This window comes from Salvelinus namaycush, chromosome 1 (assembly GCF_016432855.1).
Source record: "Salvelinus namaycush isolate Seneca chromosome 1, SaNama_1.0, whole genome shotgun sequence".
Taxonomy (NCBI): Eukaryota; Metazoa; Chordata; class Actinopteri; order Salmoniformes; family Salmonidae; genus Salvelinus; species Salvelinus namaycush.
The window spans coordinates 72,626,806-72,636,805 of record NC_052307.1 but is presented as its reverse complement, the minus strand read 5'-3'; the positions used below and the strand labels follow the sequence as shown (position 1 = coordinate 72,636,805).

At 44.6% G+C, this 10,000-nt stretch overlaps 1 protein-coding gene across 1 annotated transcript in view; it reads right to left on the bottom strand.

Annotated features, from left to right (window-relative positions):
- The window catches only part of LOC120052842 (receptor for retinol uptake stra6-like), a 21,661-nt gene extending 17,702 nt beyond the window's left edge, over window positions 1-3,959 (bottom strand). Inside the window, exons 1-4 of the mRNA XM_039000033.1 lie at window positions 3,862-3,959; window positions 3,314-3,380; window positions 796-881; window positions 178-317 (exon numbers count right to left, since the gene is read on the bottom strand). Coding sequence (XP_038855961.1) covers window positions 178-317; window positions 796-881; window positions 3,314-3,380; window positions 3,862-3,959 — 391 coding nt within the window. The remainder of the gene's footprint in view (window positions 1-177; window positions 318-795; window positions 882-3,313; window positions 3,381-3,861) is intronic.
- Between the last annotated feature and the right edge of the window lie 6,041 nt (window positions 3,960-10,000).

Sequence of the window (10,000 nt, the reverse complement as noted above, 5' to 3'; positions counted from 1 at the left end):
TACCAGACAGGGGCTACCGTTCTCATACCAGACAGGGGCTACCGTTCTCATACCAGACAGCTGCTACCGTTCTCATACCAGACTGAATTATATATATTTTTTAAATAAATAGGGTCACCAAATATGGGGAATTTACATTCAAGAGGTTTTAATGGGACTGGGGACACAGCTGCTCACCTTTGATTTCCTGAGGGGTGTCTTTGGAGAAGGGCAGGGGATCTGGAGCCAGGACCAATACAGACAGCTTGCTGAAGACCAGCCCAAACACAGCTACTGCGAGGGCTTTGTGCTGCGTCTGGTCCAGGAAGTTCACTGGACTGGTGAACACAGCGGGAAGAGACCAGAGATAAGACCAAGCAAACACTGGCAAATGAATGGTAACATGTTTAATTGTTATAAATTGTCTCCTAGTATGTTATGGCGATGAAGCAGCCTGAGTTGTTCTTGTAACAGTGGTGTATTGTGTGGTTTCCCGCCGGGCACAGACGTCAGTTCAACGTTTTGATTTTACATTTGGTTGAGTTGTCAACTGACATGAATTCAACATGAAATCAACAACAAATGTCATTGGATTTTAGGTTGAAGATTGGGTGAAATTCCCTCACGTTCCCTTTCTTTTTTCAAATCCAATGAGTTTCCCACGTTGATTCAATGTCATCACATTTAATTTTGGTGTTGAAATGACATGGAAACAACGCTGATTCAACTAGTATTTGCCCAGTGGGTCGTCACATATTGACAAGAGTTCCTGGTTGCTTCATGTTAATATGTTTGGTAAATGAACCTGCACTTTACCTTGAGATACCAGTTGATCCACTGGCGAAACCCTCACATAGAGTCTTTCTCCTCTTCAGGACTGCTAGAATCAGCACCACAACGAGCTAGGAGACAAGATATTCCATAGTGATACAATAGGAACTCTAATTCCTCTCCTTAACTACAGTACAACTAAAATAATCATCTAATGTACCTTGTTGTCAAGCCAGAGGGCCTGAAGTAATATGGAGGGGATACTCCTAGGAAAGGACCTTCTGAATGCTACCTTCCCATTGTCTCATTATTTTTGATGAGCCCTGGTAAGTGGAGACGCTGACCCACCCTTCCAGCCTGGTCTCATAGACTAGACGTAGCATAGGGGAAACCTTAAAAAAAAAACTGGCACACTCAAATGAGTATGATATGTTACGTTTGGTATGGTTACGTAGGACAGAAGGTTGCTTACAGCAAGAAGAAAAGGAGGGTGGTTAGTTGGGGTGTTTGGATGTATAAAATGGGCGTATATAACATGGGCGTATATAACATGGGCGTACACATCACAGACAAACTGAAATGGTCCACCCAAACAGACAGTGTGGTGAAGAAGGCGCAACAGCGCCTCTTGAACCTCAGGAGACTGAAGAAATTTGGCCTGTCACCCAAAACCCTGACAAACTTTTACAGATGCACAATCGAGAGCATCCTGTCGTGCTGTATCACAGCCTGGTACGGCAACTGCATCACCCTCAACCATAAGGCTCTCCAGAGGGTGGTGCGGTCTGCACAACATATCACCTTGGGCACACTACCTGCCCTCCAGGACACCTACACCACCCGATGTCACAGGAAGGCCATAAAGATCATCAAGGACAACAACCACCCAAGCCACTGCCTGTTCACACCGCTATCATTCAGAAGGCGAGGTCAGTACAGGTGCATCAAGGCTGGGACCGAGAGATTGAAAAACAGCTTCTATCTCATGGCCATCAGACTGTTAAACAGCCATCACTAACTCAGAGAGGCTGCTGCCTACACTGAGACCCAATCACTGGACACTTTAACAAGTCACTTTAATAATGTTTACATATCTTACATTACTCATATCATATGTATATACTGTATTTTATACCATCTATTGCATCTTGCCTATGCCGCACGGCCATCGCTCATCCATATACTTATATATACATATTCCCATTCACCCCTTTAGATTGTGTGTATTAGATAGTTGTTGGGGAATTGTTAGATTACTTGTTAGATATTACTGCACTGTCTGAACTAGAAGCACAAGCATTTCGCTACACTCGCATTAACATCTGCTAACCATGTGTATGTGACCAGTAACATTTGATTTGATTTGATTTTAATTTGATTTGAACACGAATGTCTAGCAACCAAAATATTGCGTGTTTGAATTTCATCACAGACAACTTTAGCATTTTATCTAATTAGCAACATTGGAACTACTTAATACTTTTTAGCTACTTTGCAAATATTTAGCATGTTAGCTAACCCTTCCCCCAATTAGCCACCTAGCTAGCATTAGCCAAAACAAATTGGAATTTGTAAGATATCATACGAATTGTAATTCAGGAACATATCATACAAAATGGATGATGGACAGCCACAAATGAATACATACCATACCAAACTTAACATATCATACTAATTTGAGTGTCACGGATTTACATTTACTATGTTACGTGTACCCCTGAGTCCAGGTTGACCCTACATAGTGCCCTGAGTGTCCTCTATTTGGCAGAATCCCAAAGGGAATAGTCCTACGGTGTTTCAGTTCAATTATAATTCATGCCATTGTTCTCCTCAGAAAAGTGGAGCGAGCCCTCTACCACAAATTGGACAAGGCCTAACGATGACATATATCACTGATGATGTTGAGGGAGATGGCTTTCTGAGGTCATAGAGAGTAGTACCAATGTACTGACTGAACATCCCCTTTAGGGCATGGCCTATAGTCATCTGTACTGACTGAACATCCCCTTTAGGCCATGGCCTATAGTCATCTGTACTGACTGAACATCCCCTTTAGGGCATGGCCTATAGTCATCTGTACTGACTGAACATCCCCTTTAGAACATGGCCTATAGTCATCTGTACTGACTGAACATCCCCTTTAGAACATGGCCTATAGTCATCTGTACTGACAGAACATCCCCTTTAGAACATGGCCTATATAAACATTCACTGTTTCCATTCATTCCAAACATTCATATTTGATATTCCTTTGACCTGTGACCCCTATTGTTGTTGGTAAATGTGTACTGGACGTGTGTCTCTGTAACTCCATGGCTCATCAGTAAAAGAGACCTATTGTTGTTGGTAAATGTGTACTGGACGTGTGTCTCTGTAACTACATGGCTCATCAGTAAAAGAGACCTATTGTTGTTGGTAAATGTGTACTGGACGTGTGTCTCTGTAACTACATGGCTCATCAGTAAAAGAGACCTTGGTCTCAACATGACTTCCTGTTCAAGGTTCAGTCAAACGTTTTCACCCGGTGTAAATATTGAAAATAGTCAGTAGGCCTGATACTTACAGATGCTGAAGCGATACATATGTGAAACAGCTGGTCGTCCGCCGTGGGGTCACATGGGAGAATAACTCTGAAACAGTCATGTGACACAAGCTGAGCAATGACCGTCAGAAACCATTTATGCAGAACAAAAACTAACTGCCTAGAAATCCTGTTCAGCTTGACTGTGCTCTCGCTAGCGAATCTGACAAGAGTTTCACCCAAGAACTGAAAATATGCCATTTGTAATAGAAAATTCAATCACGGATGGAAAAACTGGAAGGATTGAAAACCAGCTATACTTTGGCCCATGCAGGTCAGTGATTGAGAAACCCTGATCTTAGATTAAATTAAATCATAATAACATTATTACACAGTCCCCCACAATGCATTGCACTGATCCTGTTGTGGCTCAGTTGGTAGAGCATGACGCTTGCAACATCAGGTTTGAACAATTTGATTCCCGCTGTGCTGTGGCCACCTATATACGAAAATGTATGTATTACTGTAAGTCGCTTTGGATAAAAAGCGTTGGGCTAAATAGTATACTATTTACTGACCCCCATACTTACTCTTTTGGAGGTCTGGTGGGTTCCATATTGTTGGAGTACCAGTCTGAGTAGTCATAGTAGTTATACAGTTCCTCTTCTACCACCTTGGTCTGGTTCATCTTGACCTCGTCTCTGTTGTCCACGCTGACGGGTGAAAACCAGAGGAAATCCACCTAGCCCCTCTCGATCATCAAGCGTCTCTCCAACGCAGCTATGTCCCAACGCAGCGCAGCACTTCCCGATCAATCAATATTGATCATTTGTAATTGTATTGAGAGTTGTAGCTTACTCCACTGTGTGTCGGGTAGCTTTGAGTTGAGGTTGTGCAGCGTCTGAGGTACAGAGAGAGACCTCTGGTCCGGTGTCCAGTTGTCCCTGCTGTAGGAGTTTAGAACACACTCTAACAGAGTCTAACATGCACCCTTACCCCAATACATTCCACACACACTAACCACATAACACCCCAGATTACTACAGCACACAAAGACAGGGGGGAGGGAGACCAGGGCCAAGGGGTGTGAGAAGGATGGCGAGAGGGATGAAGGTGAAAACTCCTTTGACCTCTAGTGACCTCAGTTTCATGATTGAAGTAGCGAGCCAATAATAATGTTCCCTCGGTGTTGGTGTTGTTTTAGTGGAGGTTGGTACTCCTGCGGCAGGAAGACAGGCCATGTGTTGGTGTTGTTTTAGTGGAGGTTGGTACTCCTGCAGCAGGAAGACAGGCCATGTGTTGGTGTTGTTTTAGTGGAGGTTGGTACTCCTGCAGCAGGAAGACAGGCCATGTGTTGGTGTTGTTTTAGTGGAGGTTGGTACTCCTGCAGCAGGAAGACAGGCCATGTGTTGGTGTTGTTTTAGTGGAGGTTGGTACTCCTGCAGCAGGAAGACAGGCCATGTGTTGGTGTTGTTTTAGTGGAGGTTGGTACTCCTGCAGCAGGAAGACAGGCCATGTGTTGGTGTTGTTTTAGTGGAGGTTGGTACTCCTGCGGCAGGAAGACAGGCCATGTGTTGGTGTTGTTTTAGTGGAGGTTGGTACTCCTGCAGCAGGAAGACAGGCCATGTGTTGGTGTTGTTTTAGTGGAGGTTGGTACTCCTGCGGCAGGAAGACAGGCCATGTGTTGGTGTTGTTTTAGTGGAGGTTGGTACTCCTGCAGCAGGAAGACAGGCCATGTGTTGGTGTTGTTTTAGTGGAGGTTGGTACTCCTGCAGCAGGAAGACAGGCCATGTGTTGGTGTTGTTTTAGTGGAGGTTGGTACTCCTGCAGCAGGAAGACAGGCCATGTGTTGGTGTTGTTTTAGTGGAGGTTGGTACTCCTGCGGCAGGAAGACAGGCCATGTGTTGGTGTTGTTTTAGTGGAGGTTGGTACTCCTGCAGCAGGAAGACAGGCCATGTGTTGGTGTTGTTTTAGTGGAGGTTGGTACTCCTGCAGCAGGAAGACAGGCCATGTGTTGGTGTTGTTTTAGTGGAGGTTGGTACTCCTGCAGCAGGAAGACAGGCCATGTGTTGGTGTTGTTTTAGTGGAGGTTGGTACTCCTGCAGCAGGAAGACAGGCCATGTGTTGGTGTTGTTTTAGTGGAGGTTGGTACTCCTGCGGCAGGAAGACAGGCCATGTGTTGGTGTTGTTTTAGTGGAGGTTGGTACTCCTGCAGCAGGAAGACAGGCCATGTGTTGGTGTTGTTTTAGTGGAGGTTGGTACTCCTGCGGCAGGAAGACAGGCCATGTGTTGGTGTTGTTTTAGTGGAGGTTGGTACTCCTGCAGCAGGAAGACAGGCCATGTGTTGGTGTTGTTTTAGTGGAGGTTGGTACTCCTGCGGCAGGAAGACAGGCCATGTGTTGGTGTTGTTTTAGTGGAGGTTGGTACTCCTGCAGCAGGAAGACAGGCCATGTGTTGGTGTTGTTTTAGTGGAGGTTGGTACTCCTGCAGCAGGAAGACAGGCCATGTGTTGGTGTTGTTTTAGTGGAGGTTGGTACTCCTGCAGCAGGAAGACAGGCCATGTGTTGGTGTTGTTTTAGTGGAGGTTGGTACTCCTGCGGCAGGAAGACAGGCCATGTGTTGGTGTTGTTTTAGTGGAGGTTGGTACTCCTGCAGCAGGAAGACAGGCCATGTGTTGGTGTTGTTTTAGTGGAGGTTGGTACTCCTGCAGCAGGAAGACAGGCCATGTGTTGGTGTTGTTTTAGTGGAGGTTGGTACTCCTGCAGCAGGAAGACAGGCCATGTGTTGGTGTTGTTTTAGTGGAGGTTGGTACTCCTGCAGCAGGAAGACAGGCCATGTGTTGGTGTTGTTTTAGTGGAGGTTGGTACTCCTGCAGCAGGAAGACAGGCCATGTGTTGGTGTTGTTTTAGTGGAGGTTGGTACTCCTGCAGCAGGAAGACAGGCCATGTGTTGGTGTTGTTTTAGTGGAGGTTGGTACTCCTGCGGCAGGAAGACAGGCCATGTGTTGGTGTTGTTTTAGTGGAGGTTGGTACTCCTGCAGCAGGAAGACAGGCCATGTGTTGGTGTTGTTTTAGTGGAGGTTGGTACTCCTGCGGCAGGAAGACAGGCCATGTGTTGGTGTTGTTTTAGTGGAGGTTGGTACTCCTGCAGCAGGAAGACAGGCCATGTGTTGGTGTTGTTTTAGTGGAGGTTGGTACTCCTGCAGCAGGAAGACAGGCCATGTGTTGGTGTTGTTTTAGTGGAGGTTGGTACTCCTGCGGCAGGAAGACAGGCCATGTGTTGGTGTTGTTTTAGTGGAGGTTGGTACTCCTGCGGCAGGAAGACAGGCCATGTGTTGGTGTTGTTTTAGTGGAGGTTGGTACTCCTGCAGCAGGAAGACAGGCCATGTGTTGGTGTTGTTTTAGTGGAGGTTGGTACTCCTGCAGCAGGAAGACAGGCCATGTGTTGGTGTTGTTTTAGTGGAGGTTGGTACTCCTGCAGCAGGAAGACAGGCCATGTGTTGGTGTTGTTTTAGTGGAGGTTGGTACTCCTGCAGCAGGAAGACAGGCCATGTGTTGGTGTTGTTTTAGTGGAGGTTGGTACTCCTGCGGCAGGAAGACAGGCCATGTGTTGGTGTTGTTTTAGTGGAGGTTGGTACTCCTGCAGCAGGAAGACAGGCCATGTGTTGGTGTTGTTTTAGTGGAGGTTGGTACTCCTGCGGCAGGAAGACAGGCCATGTGTTGGTGTTGTTTTAGTGGAGGTTGGTACTCCTGCAGCAGGAAGACAGGCCATGTGTTGGTGTTGTTTTAGTGGAGGTTGGTACTCCTGCAGCAGGAAGACAGGCCATGTGTTGGTGTTGTTTTAGTGGAGGTTGGTACTCCTGCAGCAGGAAGACAGGCCATGTGTTGGTGTTGTTTTAGTGGAGGTTGGTACTCCTGCGGCAGGAAGACAGGCCATGTGTTGGTGTTGTTTTAGTGGAGGTTGGTACTCCTGCAGCAGGAAGACAGGCCATGTGTTGGTGTTGTTTTAGTGGAGGTTGGTACTCCTGCAGCAGGAAGACAGGCCATGTGTTGGTGTTGTTTTAGTGGAGGTTGGTACTCCTGCAGCAGGAAGACAGGCCATGTGTTGGTGTTGTTTTAGTGGAGGTTGGTACTCCTGCAGCAGGAAGACAGGCCATGTGTTGGTGTTGTTTTAGTGGAGGTTGGTACTCCTGCAGCAGGAAGACAGGCCATGTGTTGGTGTTGTTTTAGTGGAGGTTGGTACTCCTGCAGCAGGAAGACAGGCCATGTGTTGGTGTTGTTTTAGTGGAGGTTGGTACTCCTGCAGCAGGAAGACAGGCCATGTGTTGGTGTTGTTTTAGTGGAGGTTGGTACTCCTGCAGCAGGAAGACAGGCCATGTGTTGGTGTTGTTTTAGTGGAGGTTGGTACTCCTGCAGCAGGAAGACAGGCCATGTGTTGGTGTTGTTTTAGTGGAGGTTGGTACTCCTGCAGCAGGAAGACAGGCCATGTGTTGGTGTTGTTTTAGTGGAGGTTGGTACTCCTGCAGCAGGAAGACAGGCCATGTGTTGGTGTTGTTTTAGTGGAGGTTGGTACTCCTGCAGCAGGAAGACAGGCCATGTGTTGGTGTTGTTTTAGTGGAGGTTGGTACTCCTGCAGCAGGAAGACAGGCCATGTGTTGGTGTTGTTTTAGTGGAGGTTGGTACTCCTGCAGCAGGAAGACAGGCCATGTGTTGGTGTTGTTTTAGTGGAGGTTGGTACTCCTGCAGCAGGAAGACAGGCAGGAAGCAGGAAGACATGTGTGGTGCTACAAGAGCCTGTTAATGTCCTGTAATCCCTGTCATAATGATGAATGATGGTTCACTTTATATAAAGTTAACATAAATATAAAGTTAACATAAATATAAAGTTAACATAAATATAAAGTTACTATAAATATAAAGTTAACATAAATATTAAGTTAATATAAATATAAAGTTAACATAAATATAAAGTTAAAATAAATATAAAGTTAACATAAATATAAAGTTAACATAAATATAAAGTTACTATAAATATAAAGTTAACATAAATATAAAGTTAACATAAATATAAAGTTACTATAAATATAAAGTTAACATAAATATAAAGTTAATATAAATATAAAGTTAATATAAATATAAAGTTAACATAAACATAAAGTTAACATAAATATAAAGTTAACATAAATATAAAGTTAATATAAATATAAAGTTAACATAAATATTAAGTTAATATAAATATAAAGTTAATATAAATATTAAGTTAACATAAATATAAAGTTAATATAAATATAAAGTTAACATAAATATAAAGTTAATATAAATATAAAGTTTATGTAAATATAAAGTTTATGTAAATATAAAGTTAATATAAATATTAAGTTAACATAAATATAAAGTTAATATAAATATAAAGTTAACATAAATATAAAGTTAATATAAATATAAAGTTTATGTAAATATAAAGTTTATGTAAATATAAAGCTAATATAAATATAAAGTTAACATAAATATAAAGTTTATATAAATATAATGTTGATATAAATTCATCGGACAACCTAAGGCTGTACCTGTGTTGGTCTGTCTGACGGGCAACATTGAACAACAGCTCAGAAAAACAGTTCTGAAAATCAACATGTTCCAGCTGAGCAGATCTCTCAGTGAGATTGAGAAATACGTCAGGACTGTGCTGCAACGTGGTTTAACCTGCTCGCTTCACACTGCCTGTTACTCAAAGAGCTTAGCTTTTAATATGATGAAAAATCACTGGTTGAAAGTCTCTTATTCTAACAGGGGCTAGCTTTGTGCTGTGGGGATTGGTCTCAGGGCAAGGGGAGAGAGAGAATGTTTAACAGTTTATACGTGAGAGAAAGGTTCTGAAACACTCAATTAGGCATCCTGTTAGCGTTGTTTCTGAGGTTTCTGCAGTATTAACTGTCATTATTTATTACATCCAGAATATAGCGGCTGTAAAGAGCCTCCCTGGGCCCTCCTTAGTCCATCTTTTACTAGTTGTGTATTTAATGGTCTACTACGAGCAGGCAACGGAAAGAAGCAGATAGGTCATCTACCGCTGTCTCTGCTGTTTTAATGAATGGAACCGGGTCAGACATTTACATTTTGGGTTCCCATAAAACATCAAACACATCAATTAGTTGATTTTCCTGCAGCATCATTTTCTCTCCTCATTGAAGAAGAAAGCAGGGCACTCTCTCCAACTCAGGACAAAAGGATGGTTGTCTGGTTAGAGGGGTTCAGAGTTCCATAATCTCAACCTGTGAGCCAGCTCATACAATAAGAGAAGAAGGAGAGGGAGAGGGAGAGGGAGGAGAGGGGGAAGGAGGAGACGAAGGAGAGGGGGAGGGAGGAGAGGAGGGAGAGGGGAGGGAGGGGGAGGGAGGAGAGAGGAAGGAGAGGGGGAGGGAGGAGAGGAAGAAGAGGGGGAAGGAGGAGAGGAAGGAGAGGGGGAAGGAGGGGACGAAGGAGAGGGGGAGAGGAAGGAGAGAGGAAGGAGAGGGGGAGGGAGGAGAGGAAGGAAAGGGGGAAGGAGGAGAGGAAGGAGAGGGGGAGAGGAAGGAGAGGGAGGGAGAGGGAAAGAGAGGGAAGAGTGGGAGAGGGAGGAGAGAGGGAGGAGAGGAAGGAGAGGGTGAAGGAGGAGAGCAAGGAGAGGGGGAGAGGAAGGGGAGGGAGGAGTGGGAGGGAGGAGAGGAAGGAGAGGGAGGGAGGAGAGGAG